The following is a 15,545-nucleotide window of genomic DNA, read 5'->3' as shown; positions in this document are numbered from 1 at the left end:
CATAAAAACGAAAGCAGTTTTGATGTAAAACCTGAAAAATATTTAATTAGTCGGACTTTTGCCATTCACTATCGAACATTTTGTCTTGTGTAACAAGACAAAATGCTTTATTTTGGGGCAAAATTGAATAAATTCAATACTGAAAGACCGTTTATTGAAAAGGTAATAATTAACGCGAGCCACATAATCAATTAACAGTAACATTTTCTATTTTTGATGCACCTTCCAAGTGAAAAAAATGCCCATTAATTTCTCCAAAACTTACTTTTTTTCTTGACGATCTGCGGGGTTCACCTTCAACTATTCGATTTAATAGGTTACCTTTTCAAAAAAAAGGTAAAAAACACATATTCACGTTAAATAGGTATAAAATATCATGAGCATACAATCATTTGCTGTTAATACAAATATCTTATGCACTTAAATGCTACGTCTAAAAATATCGCTAAAAATAAATAAACAAAAACCTAATGTACACCGTCATAACAAAGGTAAAATATTTACAAAAGGCTATGTAGTAAGATAAATTAATTTAAACAAAAAGGACATTCCTAATGACTAATTTAGTTACTATTAATCTTTGGATTGTACAAAAATCTTAAGAGTAGGAATAGTAATTCTACCTATGATATTTAGGAATACACACATTCACGCCGAACCGAGAACAACGGACTTTGATAGCACTTTTTGAGGTCGCGAGAGTCTCAGCACAGAAGTTTGTATGAGGTTAAAATTGAGTGGCAGAGTCTCTCGGGCCTCACAGGACCACAAGCAGAAGGTTCTTGGGCACACTGGTAATGCCGTGAAATCAATTTTTAAGACTAGTAAGTAAAAGTAAGGGATATTTAACGCCTTGGTCCAGGGTTTGCTATTATTCTGATCTAGACAAAGTTTTAAGCGAGTCTTTGGATGGAAAGATATCGGTTACTATTGCACTAAAAACATATTATAATGGGACCTGATACCATTTTTATTTTAAACCGATCAGCATTTTTAAAAGCATTTTATGTCTATTTTTGCATTGAACGTTCTCAGTGGTAGCCCTTCGAAGCGCAAGTTAGAGCAAATATCAGTTTTCGTCGTTAACTTTAAATTTTAACGCGAATGAAGAGAGAGAGAGAGAGAGAGAGATTATCTATTTAGAAAGTCATGGTAGAGTCGATGCAGGAAGGTTACAGGTACAGGTCCCATTATTTGCCAAACGCTGCTAAAAATCTACGGGGTTTCAATCAAAACCTGTCTTTTATGGTACAGTCTAACAGGCCCACCGGAGGGGAAATAAGATCTGTCCTATAGTTTCGCCAGAGTGACCGTTTACAAATTAAAAGTATTCGTCCACTGGAACTTATAAATGCGAATTAGCGTTAGGCCCTTGAAATTAGCTTAAATCACTTCTTCAATTAACGTAATTAACAAAATAGTCATGGACCTTGAAAGGAAAATTATGTGAGTATTAAAAATGAGACTTAACGTTGCAATGAATCGGGCTTCGTTTCCAAATTTTTTGGAGAGGCCACGTAATACTCATATCCTAACTAAACGTTACGAAATAATATTGAGCATACACTAAAATTATTACCTAGTAAAGGTCGGTATCACAGTTGATTCAAAAAATATAGGACAGGATGCGCGGGCTACGACATACCGACTTATTATGAATAATTAGGGTATGCGCGGACAATTGCCAAGATAACTAAAAAATCGGTATTCGCACGTTAAATTTATACAACTTTTACCGGCAATCTAAACAAATCACATACTCACACAAATTGCCCCCTATGGAGTACCTCGCAAGCGCAAAATGTTTAAATGGTCCTTACCTTCGTATATTGTTTGAGTAAGATTCTATATAATAATACGAATAATTAATTACTACTTATCAGTTCAGCCCAGATCTTTTCCTAATCTCGGATCATATTTCGCACAAAAAAGGGCTCAGACTGAACTTATAATCACCTAAATTCCATCCATTCTATCGAAACACAACATTCACCACATCTTTAATAGTATTATTCACCTCATTGATACATCTAGTGTTCTCAGTTTGATTTCTTGCGCTCGCAGATCGCATTTGTCTACCTTGATGCTCCAACCTTATTAAAAAAAGCAATGGTTTTTCCACGCGATTTAGTCAAATTTAGAATATGTGCAAACCTGGTTAACAGCTCTCTGAAATGGAATTTTGTGTGTGCTGGTACCACGTTGTCCGCGTAGTCCATGCACGAGCCATGCAGAAGTCCTATTTTATCGGAAAGTTGCAACCATGTGGCGGTTGACACAGCCGGAGTGCTTCTGCGAACAAATTACAATTATTACAAATGCGTAGAGAAGATAAACGAATATACCTTATCGTGTTTAATGTACTCTCGAGGGCCTGAGAAATCTCGAGAATACTTTCTTTTCCAGTCTTATCAACAGAAGCAGGGGATGCCCCCAATTTTTGGCTTTCCTCTTCAGGAGTTTTATTGTTTGCGTTAATACTATTAGTACTACAATCAGTGCTGACGGGTTTGACTGATATTGGAGGTTTTGGAGCGATGGGAGTCGCGTAAATGGCAGGCCCGGCTGACCGGTTCACTATAGGTTTGACCGCTTTCACGGGAGGCTTAATCGGTATCACTGGCTTCTCCTCGCTACCGCAAGGGGGCCAAGATTTTTTCTCTGATTTTGTGGAGGATTTTTCTAAGAAAAATACTAAAGTAATTTATTAAATGCTTCACACTGACACTCACCAGAACTGACACTTCGGTCCATTTTTGAGGAATCGTCCGAATTATCGATGGGTGAATGTTCAAGAATCTCCTCACTTTTCGTACTCTTGATCGACAATTTTGGACTCAATTGCACGGTCCCGTAATCCGAGTCTTTGGCCTCCCACAATTTCTTCAAACTACTAATGCTGCCCGTGCTCTTCCGCTTATCGTCTGCTTCTTCAATCTTCAAATTTGCGCTCTCGTTGCTGGCCGTACTCTCTCGTTTGCCGGTCAATTCCGAAATTGTCTCGTTGTCTTCTAATTTATCACCTAAAAATCGCAGATTAAAATGCTGTTTTGGTGACACAATGTAAGACTAGCCTTCTTTTTTCGTATTTTTCTCGTCTACTTTCCTAAGTCTAGATTTGAAGTCGATTATTAACGAGGAATCCCCCAAGTCACTTTTTTCTTTGGTTAAAACTTTCTTAGCTTGATCGGTCTTTTTTAGTTGCGAAACAAAAGTCACACCGTTCGTTTCTTTCTCGCAACTTTCCTGGGACCTTTTCAAATTCGTTGCTCCTAGGGAGTTCTTGCGAAAAGTTTCTTTTTCTATATTTAGCGACTGGGATAATTCAGTTACTAAAAAACATAAAGGATCATTAGTAACCTAAAAAAATAAATAAAATAAGGAAGAGTTTCCTACCTAATTGAGACACAGGGTCGTGGCTAATGCCACTCACAGCCAAAATTGGGTCGATCGGAGATTCTTTCAAGTTTCTGCCCTGCTTTTGATCCGCCCTTTCCTTTATCTCTGCGACTAGTTTCAGCTCCATTTCCTTCATTACTAATCTATTTTTAAACACTTTAGATGCCGTTTTATTGTCATCGCTCGCTGCGGCATCATCAAGCAGGCACGTTTCCAATGATTCTTCATCTAAAAAAAAATTAACAATTTCGAGCGAAAAAATATCTATTTGTCAGAATGTCGATGGAAGTTTTTGTCGAATTGGTAAATTTTGCGCTCTATAGTTTAGAACGTCGATGGTGGGTTTTATCGTAAAACAGAATTGTCAGATGTGGTGCTTTTGTTGACGAAATGGTGAAAGAAAGTTTAGGAATGGATACAACTAACACGAGACATAATCTAGTCGTAGCTGCCTAAGTTGGTTTATCAAATTACTAAATTTACCAGCTTCGGGGAAAACTGGTGGAGGGGGCAAAGGCTCCAGAGGAGAACCCACGGCAGGAACATCGGAATCAACGCTCATAGGGCTCTTGCCGTCATGACTAGGACTGGTAAGACTCAAACTTGTTCGTTGCGGACTTTTCTCTTCTTTCGATTTATTTTCTTCCTTGTTTACGACCTCTTTTACACTACTACAACTATCCGAAGAGAGTTCGCGTCGTTTCAAACTAACACCGAATCTAAAGCAGAAAACCCTCAGCATTAATCGACACCTATACTTACCACTTAGCAATTAATGGATACCATTATCCTTAGAAACGCATCACTTAATTTTTGTTACGAAATCTTACCGCGAACTAGCTTCTTCTACTGACGGTTGCAATGTACTGATATCCCCCCCGCCGCCCTCCAAACTTTCCAAGACGCTCTTTTTGCTCGGCAACATCGGAGACATGGGAACTATTTTCTTTTTCAACTCGGTGGACGACGTCATTAATGATGCCGTACAGTCCACTGTGTCGATGCTGTCAAACTCTTCGGGGGGCGGTGGTAAGTCGGTGGGCGGCGGGGGAAATTCCAGATCGGCCAAAGTTGGAGGGGGGAGGGAACGGGACGGACTACCCCCGCGAAAGGAACTTTGCGGGGCTTTGAAAGTTCGAAGACTGGATCTGAGGCTGTCCGTATTATTCCTGAAAATAAGTACAGATGAACAGCTGTTCCTTAAAGTAATTTCATTCTCCTGTATACCTGGTTAAGTTCCTATTTCTAGATAATTTCGAAGAGGTGGGCGAGCTTGGCGGATGGGTCGCGTGAAATGCCGTAACACCACTTGATGAGTTGCTGCGTATCATTTGAGGCTGCGCCCTGATGTTCGTTCTCGGGGATAATGACCTGGAACAATCAGTGACAAATTTAAAAATTATATCTCTGTTGGAAGTGAGGTATGCCATTGATGGTTTACAGTTTGTAAAACCCTAAAAATTCGACTTTAACAAATTTGCAAAGCTTCTGCACAAATATCTTACCTTGGAGTAGACTCAGACTCGCCTTGGACTACAATACCAGCCACAGCCTGACTAGTCAATGACTCATCATTTGCAGAAATTCCGCTTTGTCGAAGAGATTCCAAATATGCCCCAATCCGCGCCCCCTTCGGCAATGTACCATACCTACTAATAGCTTTTCGCACATTTTGTACTTCCAATGCAGCCACCTGTACCTAACACAAACATATCGATTCAGAAACTTTCTCCAATAATCTAACATTTGTGTCTCAACTTACTGCAGGTGAATCTTTGGTTTTAGTCTTCTTCCCCCTTTGTTCTAACCCGCGGTTACCCATTATAGGGACTCTTTTAAAGGAACCGAGGCCACTGCCCCCTAAACTGCCCACAGCTGATATTTCAGGATAAGAATGCGCCCCCGAATCGTCAGTGTCCGGAGTTTGGTCTTGGAAATCACTCTCGCTATCGCCGCGTGTGCTGGCAGTTAAATTTTGCATTTCCCTTGTCAACCCTATATGCGCAAGGACGGTAATAAAAAGGAAATGGAAATGGGCGGGTGGAAGAGCTCGTTAGTCGAAGTTAGTTATAGTACACAAATTGTAAAAAAAAAATGGAGAGGAAATGGTGGTTAATTCATTAGATTGAGACATTGAGTATTACAACGCACAAGCTTAACAAAAAAAAAAGACGCGAGCAAGGACTGGTGAACCACAGGGAAAATTCGGAGCTGTGAAAAAAAGTCATTATAATTTATTAAGCAGAAACACGAAAAACTCCAGTTTTTATTAATTTTATTCTCTGTAAGTTCACAAATCGACATAACTCTTAAGCGTGGCTTAAATTAACCATTTTGCGTGCAAAAGGTAAATTAAATCACGTTTAAACTTGAGCTTGGCCTACGGGGAATACAGAGGTTGCCTCACCCAATATAACGGCCAAGTAAACGTGAACATTATTCGCACCCTACACGACTAACTTTAAATCTTTTTCAATTCACGTGAAAGTGGCGATCGGGAACACTGCCACTCAACCTATTTTTAATCAGTTAAAAGCTTCAGAAATGATGTTAGTATGCATAAGAGAAATCACCCTTTGTCAACGTCAAGCAAAACCCAAAAAGACTCGAGCTCAAACCACGTAAAACGTGAACAAAATACCTTTGAATCGCTTTTTTAATATACCATTTAGCTCGGATCCGTCCTCGTTGACGTGTTCCCCCTGGCCTTGGTCGTCGAACGTGCTGTCACGGAATGAACTGCAAGAAGACAGGAGGCTGGAAAGATAATTCGGTGATGTGTTATAGCACACGTGGAGGGTTAATTTGGGTTAATCGGGAAGAAACCATGCTTTATGATAATTTCAACTGAAAAAAAACTTTTTTAAACTGTATTGAAACATAAAAATTTGGGTAATAAAACAGATTAATGGAAATTTAGTACAAGAGTGCATATTAACCTCAACTGAAACCGAACCAATGATCATGCATATGAGGATATGGGAACAGGAATTTTTATGTAAAATATGGAGACAAATTGTGATTGATATTACCTAGTTCGTTTGGGGGGCGCTGGGGCGGTTTTGCCTTTTTTATTGGTGGTTCTCCTCATTTGCACCAAACTACTTTTTGAGCCCCCCGTAAATGTGGTCAATTTCGTGGAAATACTATTCAAGTTGTCTAAAAAAATCATGACTTTATCACAGTGAAAAAATCAACCAGAACAATTACCTGTAATATTCTGATCTGCTAAACCGACTAACCCGTGCAAATTACCTGTACTTCCTGAATGTGACTTTTTGTAAGACATGTGCGGCGTCCCCATCGGCACGGGAAAATCGTTACCCTGTAATTGTTTTTCTACCTCTGAAAAAACCAAAGAAAAATAACTACTCGAATTGTCCTGGGAGGTTCCAAACGTACCTTCCGTAATACTCGACTCTTGAAACATATTTTCAAGGGCGTGATGGATCTCTTTAAATGTCGGTCTATCATTGGCATGCCACTGCCAACATTGCCGCATCAACTCATAGATTTTCGGAGGGCAACCCGGCGGAATCTCCATCCTATAGCCTATAAATCAAAAAGCGAAATCCTACAATTCTAAAATAAAAACAACAAACTTTACCCTTCTCTAGCATGTGATAGACGTCAGTCAAATCTACCCCTGGATAAGGAGACATACCGTACGTGGCAATTTCCCACAGCAAAATGCCGAAGGCCCAAACATCGGACTTAGTGGAGAATTTGTTGTAAGCCAGTCCTTCTGGCGCGGTCCATTTAATCGGAAATTTTGCTCCTAAATGAGTGTTATTAAACTGAAGATATTTGAGATGCAATAAATCACCTGCATGGGCAGTGTATGTGTCGTCCCTCATCAGTCTTGCTAGGCCGAAATCGGCCACTTTAACCAGATGATTCTCTCCCACCAAACAGTTCCTTGCGGCCAAGTCGCGGTGAATAAAACTGCGGCTTTCCAAGTAGCTCATTCCGCTCGCGATTTGCGTTGCTATGTACATTAGTACTACCGCGTCGATTTGTTCTTTGCTACCGTTCCTTAGGTAATCGAGCAAATTACCTAGATAGAGATTACGATGAGCATAAGAAATTTCATCGGGCTAAACTACATGCACACCTTTGCTCATAAACTCTGTAATGATGTAAAACGGCGGCTCTCGGGTGCAAACGCCCATCAGTTGCACTAAATTCGGATGTTTCATCTCTTTCATTATGGCCGCTTCTTCCAGGAAATCTTTCAGTGCCATGGTATCTTCTTTCAGCGTTTTTACGGCCACCGTCATATTGTATCTGAAGAAATCATGCGATAGAGGTTATTTAATAGTGGATGGCACCTTAGACGTTTGCGGAACATTGGACATAGATGAACAAATTCTGAGAAGTTATTTGGATGTTTAATGAAGACGATATGATACGGCATTATAAGGTTCTTCTCGCCTAATCTTTGATCTCTCAGTACTAAACATAAAAACTAAGACATGTTGATATACGGAAGTTTTTTTAAATAATATTGGGTGGAGCCAAATATGAACAAAAAATGGCAACGCTGTACCGAAATATCAAGGCAATAATGTCGACCGACTCTAATATATCTCGATATGCCGTCACATAATCCTTAAACTTAACACCAGGGAGGCCTAAAAATCGTCCCTTTACTTGAATAGTAACGGAATTTCGAAGAGAAGTATGAATTGTAGCGGAATAACGAAAAACACTGACTTACTTATCCTGGCTGTCAGTCTGCCAGCCTGTCAGCATTGCGGCAACATTAATCTTTACCATCAGTGAGTTTCACCAACATCCGGTCTGAATGGATCTAATATTAAGGGCCCGTTTCCAGTAATGATGTCTGTTTACGAATAAAACACGTATTGATCGAATTTAAAAATTAATCGATATGGCGTAATAACTTTTTGATGCGGGCACGATTGAAAAACAAAAAATTTTCGGGCTATTTCCCACAACCACCGCAATGACATTGCTGACGTCATACACAGCCAACTTTATGATGAGGGAATGGAATTTCGGGTTAATCGTTCTGAAGACGCGTTGCTGGTTGCATAAAAATCGGTGAAGCAACCTCAGTGGTCGACATGAATCAGACGACTTTATTTATCCGCCATTCCATACAATCCTGATAGAGATGCATGGGAAATGAATTATTGCTTTCATTATGGTTCTACCTCCTTCGGTGTACACACGACACTTAGTTTAATTCCTTTAGAAATGAAATACATTCTCACCTTTTCCATATGGCCTCGTATACGTCTCCGTATTGTCCGCCGCCTAATTTATGTTTCATCACGATATCAGTCCGGTTGATCTCCCATTCGTCCGGCTCGGGACTCAACGGGAACACCGTGGGTTTGTTGTGTTTCGGAGCGGGATAGAGCAATTGAGTTATTAGTCCGTCCGAAAGCATCGAGTGGTGGTGAACAAGCTCGGCCAAAGTGTTGAATTTGCTTTCGGCAGTGACGTAGACTTTACCCTCGGGGTCTTCGTTTATTCTAAATGGAAAGAAAAATAGATTTTCTCTCGACGGCAGTTCGACTGAATCGGATAAGACTGGACGAGGAAACTGGCAATAAAATATAAAAATATCTTCCGTTAGCATCAAAAATAACTCATTCGCTTAATTATCGAGGCGAAAAACAAAAATTGGTATCATTATTTTCATCTGAGCACATAGAAACTGCTGCACAATATCGAATTTCTTGTGTAATTTATATACTACACGGATAACTATAATCTTAATAAAAATGATGCTGGTGATCCAAGCGAAAAACCTGCCACATAGTTGACATTGATCTTCAGAACAAGTCGGATTGGCAAAAGACATTAAAAAAAGAAAAAAAGTTAACTTCGCTTTAATTTCAATCTCATCACACACAGAACTCTAAAATCAAGATTGGATTGTTATATTTCAAATGCCCCTCGTATAAAACATGCATTGTAATAAGCAACCAGGTATACACGTGCATGCCCGCCTGGTTTCCTATTGACGGCGCACATATAAATAGGGAACCAATATAGTTGCACCGAATGTATTTTGCGTGGACATTGCCGATTACCTAGGCAAGAAATATCCGAAAAATTCGGTATATCCTGCAAATCCTGCGGCGAAGAAAAAGATTAAGAGGTCATTCGAACCATATTAAGTCAAGCCATAGCTCCTTCGGGGTAAGTTCAATATAGCACCGAATCTTACACCGTGGAGTCAGCTCTGAAAATTCTACTGCCGGGAGTCCAGCTTTTAGAGGACGAACTGGAGAGGAGAGTTAGCTCTTTCTTTGAGGGAGAAAAACCTGGAATGGCCGGTATACAATATTTAATGGTAATCGCCTTTTAAAAATTATATTTCAGATTCTCTACGTGTTGTGGCCGTGAGCGGAATGCTAGTGGGGGTGGCAAAGCTCCCTTTGAGAGACGATCAAATTACGAAATTGAAAAAATGCGTAAGAGCCATGATCGTAATATCAGTTATCAAAGAACCTCTCCGGACATCCTGATTGAGGCCTCAATGGCTAGGACGAATAATACTTTGAATTGTGGCACTCCGTTTAATGAATAAAGCTATTAATTTTTCCTTTAATTCACTTACCTGTAATGGTATACTCTCCCTTCGTACCTCAGCGAAATGCTTCGCTGTCCAGGGCTGCTCTCCGACTCCCTGACAAGGAAACTGCCATTAATCCCGGAACTGAGGAGATATTCTGCCGCATTCCGCGATATAGGTCCGTGGTACCACGAGTGCTTTTCCAGGGAATTCACAGGGGTTACGTAGTTGGAGGGCACCCAGCCGACCAGGTTGGAGGAGGAATGAGCTTCGCACCATTCGCCGCTTTTGTTGTAGCTCAATATTCGGACGTGTTCACCTAAAAATTCTCATTATGCAAATATTTGCAAAGATCAGTGTATCGGCCTCCGTGTTCGGCGCATGTCCTCACTAACGCGTCCGTTAACTAATGACGGGCCTTCATTGTTGGACGGTTGCTAAATATTCAGGCCTGGATTTTTAAATGCGTTCAAAAAGTTAAGTCAATAAAAATGATCGAACTTATTCAAATTCAAAATTATTAAGATCATCTCGAGGGATTTCGAAGCGGCCCCGTATTCGTTTTCATTACCTACGCAAAAAGGAGGAATACACATACTTGATGGCTCTCCAAGAGACGCTTAAAAATAGTCACGATCGTGCCCTCTTCTCCGGTTATTTTAAGATGAAACGGGTAATAATAGAATATTCACGCAATTAACCTATAAAAGCAGTTTTTGAGTGATTCAGAAACGAAATGAGCGGGCGAAAAATAACCACACTAAGGCACAAATACTACCGTATAAAATCAATCGAAAGAGCAATTTTCGGCTTTTTAAATTTCTGATATTTCTTTGCTACTGTTAGACAACTTTAGAGGTGGCCCCCCCAAGAATCCGCAGCAGGGCCCCCCATCTCGTAACAGTTTATATACCCAAAACCAGTCAGCAGGGTGTTTTAATCACACGAGGACATAATCCGCCTTGAAACGCCTTTATTGCCGACAAGGGATTTTTCTGGCTCATAAAAAAACCGTCTCACCTTTCTTCAAGCTGAGTTGATTCTCTCCCCCGGCTTGAAAATCATAGAGGGCCACAAACAACTGTGGATCGTCCTCCTCCTGCGCCAGCAGGTTCTCTTTAGATGTCCATCGGTTTGCTGTCTCCAAGGAAAGTGGTGTAGAAGGTCCGGCCGCCGCTCCTCCGTTGGTACCACCTGACTGGGCACCTCCTCCGGAGGTGCCTCCCGACCCGCTCGAAGGAGGGTCCGACTCTGGAAGACTGGGAATATGCGGTAGAGGTCTGCTTTGTAGGAGGGCTTCTGTAAGAGATGCAGAAAATGTGGGTAATTTTTTAAATTGTTATTGAATGGTGAAGAGTCATGGGTGACATAAAGGAGTATGCAAATGAAAGTGTGTGTAGGTAATATAGATAAATTGGCTTTAATATTAAGATTGGCGTGATAAGTGAATTTAAACTGTGTATGAATAAGAGTGACTTCAGACACGCTTTAACCTCGTCAAGGGCTCTAAATTACCGATTGCGCGGCCGTGAATTAATTGTACACTGCATACCCCAAAAGCTGGTCATAGGAAACATACTGCGCTAAAATTTAACTAGTAGATGCGCAGTGACCCTACAATAACTATTTCTTCATCTAATATGAGCCTTTCTTTCCTGCGACTACAGAGAACAAGCGACCATTAAATCAAATATCGGCTTCGTCTACTTTCAATAATTTGTTTGAATTTGCTTTGAGACTATCTAGAGCGGAAGCGACGCCCAATACAAATGCCCTCCAATTGACCAGATAAAACAAGTAAAAGAAGGTACAACATCAACATAGACTTTGGTACATTATAAGGGGATACACAACATAAGGTTTGTTGTTTAATGAGGCACAGTGAGCTCTCTTATCGCCAATCAATTTGTTACTGACTGCGGGACAATTAACGAGACTGCCTATACGTGTTGCGTAGGCAGATATTTCGAAGTGAATGCATTAATTTTAAATGCAGTAGATTTTTGTATATTTTCAGTGTGAATTCGGTCCACCTTTAAATTCGTAATGACACTAAATTACGGCGAGTACTTGGGTAACCTAATACGTTAAGTGGCCCAAGTAGCTTTCTAATCAAAGATTACTTCGCCATTTTGTCAAGAAACACATTTCCAATTACCGAGCCCTTTGTGACATCAAGTTCTCTCTTAAAGAGCTCGAATACTTTAAAAATAATAACTGGTTTAATGGGATGAGATGAGCATGGTGATTTATCTGGATACTTTGAAGGCATTTTTGATGCGGAACTAGGTATCACAAAAAAAATTAAATAGCTGTTAATAACAAGTGCATTGTTCAGAATGAGGTTCGACCAGAAGTCTGGCGAAAACAAAGAGTGAAGGCGTTTGTTATTAGTAAAGAAACCAAAGCAAAACACAAATACACACAGATCTTTCAAAATACTCACCATTTTTAATAAGAAGTTTTTTCACTAGACCTACTGGATCTACAAAAGACAAAAATAAAGCAAATTAAAACATAAACTGGCGATTCTCCTCAATGCACGCTGAATCAGTTTGATTTGTAATTAACCTTTAAATTTGAAATTAATCAAATTTAACTTAAAATCGACAATTAAGGAAAATAATTCCAGTTTTTGAACTGTGCCAGAAAGTCTACCGAGCGAGGGCGCTGATGCAAGTCACAGCCATGACCACTTGAAGTAGGCAGAACTGGAAATACGACAACGTTGCGAGCCGAAAATTATTTCCTGAACGTGTCAAGAACTAAACTTCAGTTTCCAATACTCCAAACACATTTTAATAATACCAAAGAATTATTCAGACACGCCAAATACATGGTGAATTAATTAGCGATCAACAAACCTCGAGTTAATGAAGGTCTCGTGTTATCTAAACCGCGATTTCCCATCGAAGACAATGGATTCGGAATACATTGCGCAATAAAGGAGCTCTTCTCCGCTTCAATTAACCCAGAAATAAGCCCATGGACATCGTTTGGGGATGGAAACAAAGATACTAATTACCGAATCTGGTACCTACGACTTTAATTTACTTAACCCAGAGTGCCGAATGTTAAAAATAGACTGAACCCAACCCTTGTTGCTTTCACATTTGCCCCCACGTGAGGGATGATATTAGCTAATTGAGGATGATGAAACGTACAGTAAGCAGGTCTCTCTGTTTAGACAGTATGTCTACAGAGCGTTTACTTGCAAGTATTTTGATTTTATACTTTTCGGTATATTTCTCACTGCGTATCGACTGATCGTGAGTTTAAATCCGGTTCAAAATTGATGTAATAGATATGACACGCATATGGTCAAACAGCCCAGGAATTTCCGCCTCGGGTTCTGGCTATTTTAATTATTATACCTACTCTTCACAGCAAAAATGCGGCTCTCCGTTGAATATGAAAATAGCCAGAGATCTGACCTGTGTTATGTATTCCCATGGCATTTTTTCCCGTTTGCTGGAGCATTATTTGGAGTATCATTAAATCTCTCTTTGAGATAAGTGAATTTAAGTTTTATCGACATCAGGACTGAATTTTCTGACCGGATGAATTATACAGTTCATACGGAAAACTTCATTCATACTTATCATTATAGCTATAACTGAATTTCAATGTTTACCTCATGCCAGGCCAACACGAGCCACAGTGATATCTTATCATGTCTCTGGACCTATCCTGTTGAGCGCTCTCGATGCATCAATGTTTACACGTGAAATTAACCCAATTACTCCACTCTAAAAACAGATATTCGCGCCCAGATTGTGCTTACACCCGGTAAATAAAAACAAACTGAACATGCCGCTTAAAATCAGTTCAATGGGCCCGTTAGAATCTATGATTAACGGCGATTGAAACAGCCATTGTTTCATCTGGTTCCATCAATAAGATTTAGTCACTGGGGCTCTTGCTGCATAGGTGGCATAATGTTTGCTTTATGCATGGATAGTCGCCGCATTAAAACATGATACGTCGTTGCAGATCAACTAATTTGTTTGCCATGTTAAAACGAATAATCAGACACTTGCAAATCACGGCATCAAATTATGTACGCAAGCTAGTATTTTCTATACAGGGTGTAACATGTCATCGTAGAGATATTTCAGGGGACGTTTTTGACCATAGGTCTACTAGAATGTTTTCTTTGCTTTGCAGAATATTATCGCTCTCTAAAATATCTTCGATTATGATATGCTACACCCTGTATAGTCATTAAAGATATCAGAACCTGAAGTGTCCCGAATCAATCGATAGGCACGTAAAGTGAGTATGACTAGTCACCCCCTTAAAAGCAGCAGACGCAGTCTGTTGACCTTCTGCTCGGAAATCCGTCGTCGGCCTCAATGCCCCTCGTTTTTCCAAGAAAACACTCTCTCATATGCTCGAATTTATCCACGTTTCTGCCCCTATTTGATTCACGAGGCTCGCTAATATGTTTACTGACGTGCGATATTGAAGTTCACGAACAGAAGCCCACAATGAACAGCAATGGTTTCTTTAGACCAATAAATCTTATGGGTCTTATGGTAAATTTAAAATAGCTTGTGAGGCCTCTCTAAGGCTCATTTTTTTCTATCTCAAGCCTCAATGCTCACTTATTCAAAACTGTCATGGTATACATTCAATGCACCAAAGCTTGCTGAAGAGCAATTGAGAGAGTTCTTAAAGAATAACTTTAGGGATAGTGGCAAAGAAATGGATATGGAAAGCATTGAAGATTTCCTGTAGTATCGAACAATGACATGTTACTTTATCCTCTGCCTGTGACATTGCTCTCAGCAATCATTTCGAATAAGTATAGTGACACCATTTTGGAACACCCTAGGCAAAGGAAACCATTTTTGAGTAAAAGTATTGCCTAAAGTTCCTTTAAACTCTCAGTAGATGAGTAAAGCAGAGGGGTTAAATATCTGCTCCTGTACTCCAATCAACTTGACACGATGAATTATGGCAAAATCCGGACAACATAAACAATTATTCTTGTCAAGAACTCAGAAACCACAACAAAGCTGAAGCCTTAAGGTACAATAAATATGGAACAATTCTATGGTTGGATATGCCGTAATTGCAGCTAGAAACGTTGGGAAATTGTAGCATTTCCCGCAGGCTGCAGGACTAAGTGCTGAATTTCGAGAAACCTAAGTACTTACCGCTATGTTCTGTAAAAATATTGGCGACAGTTTGCCGTCCATCTTTCACTGTTCTTGGTCTATTTCTCGCCGTTCTAGTCGAATGGATTCCCGCAGGTAATGTCCTTTCTTTGGTATTCTGCGCTCCCATGATTTGCACACATACCCTTCTCGCTGGCTAGCCCAGATTCCGAATTGTCACCACTTTAATTTTTACAAAATTCTCTGTAGGCACACGAAACGTCCGATTTTAGCCGCGGTTTGAGGAAAGAGCCACAGTTCTTTGCAGAAGAAATCGCATCTCGAACGTGCGAAGGAGAGGACTTAATTTAGTGCACTCGTTTAAACAACAAATAAATGCAAAATCAAATGTATTTTTGTTAAACACAGACCCCACTGACAAATCTATCTCGTCGCCATCTTTAATGTCGTCGTCTGTCTTTGTTCAACAA

General features: G+C 40.0%; 1 protein-coding gene and 1 pseudogene across 1 annotated transcript; one reads left to right on the top strand and one right to left on the bottom strand.

Moving 5' to 3' along the window:
• Positions 1 to 137: 137 nt before the first annotated feature.
• Abl (tyrosine-protein kinase Abl) lies at positions 138 to 15,521 on the bottom strand. Its single transcript, XM_066291942.1, has 22 exons — positions 15,115 to 15,521; positions 10,973 to 11,251; positions 9,998 to 10,271; positions 8,640 to 8,903; positions 7,514 to 7,686; positions 7,226 to 7,456; positions 7,007 to 7,177; positions 6,802 to 6,951; positions 6,610 to 6,744; positions 6,432 to 6,558; positions 6,041 to 6,156; positions 5,162 to 5,394; positions 4,905 to 5,098; positions 4,627 to 4,770; positions 4,230 to 4,568; positions 3,883 to 4,118; positions 3,397 to 3,627; positions 3,075 to 3,332; positions 2,733 to 3,023; positions 2,346 to 2,682; positions 2,155 to 2,292; positions 138 to 2,093 (listed from the first exon to the last, which is right to left on the bottom strand). Exons 1-22 carry the CDS (start codon positions 15,242 to 15,244, stop codon positions 1,973 to 1,975), a joined length of 4,572 nt encoding a protein of 1,523 aa, XP_066148039.1. The 5' UTR covers positions 15,245 to 15,521; the 3' UTR covers positions 138 to 1,972.
• On the top strand, positions 9,156 to 9,988 carry LOC136344386 (uncharacterized; annotated as a pseudogene).
• Positions 15,522 to 15,545: the final 24 nt, after the last annotated feature.

This window comes from Euwallacea fornicatus, chromosome 17 (assembly GCF_040115645.1).
Source record: "Euwallacea fornicatus isolate EFF26 chromosome 17, ASM4011564v1, whole genome shotgun sequence".
In the NCBI taxonomy this organism is placed as follows: Eukaryota; Metazoa; Arthropoda; class Insecta; order Coleoptera; family Curculionidae; genus Euwallacea; species Euwallacea fornicatus.
Note: the sequence above shows the minus strand (reverse complement) of the source record. Positions and strands in the feature narration are given on the sequence as shown.

Coding starts and splice junctions, on each gene's coding strand:
- Abl (XM_066291942.1), bottom strand. CDS start 15,244: ATGGGAGCGCAGAATACCAAAGAAAGGACATTACCTGCGGGAATCCAT. Junction 5,395..6,040: donor ATTAAAAAAGCGATTCAAAG/GTATTTTGTTCA, acceptor TTGCGCATATAG/GGTTGACAAGGGAAATGCAA. Junction 2,293..2,345: donor AGTACATTAAACACGATAAG/GTATATTCGTTT, acceptor ATTTGTTCGCAG/AAGCACTCCGGCTGTGTCAA.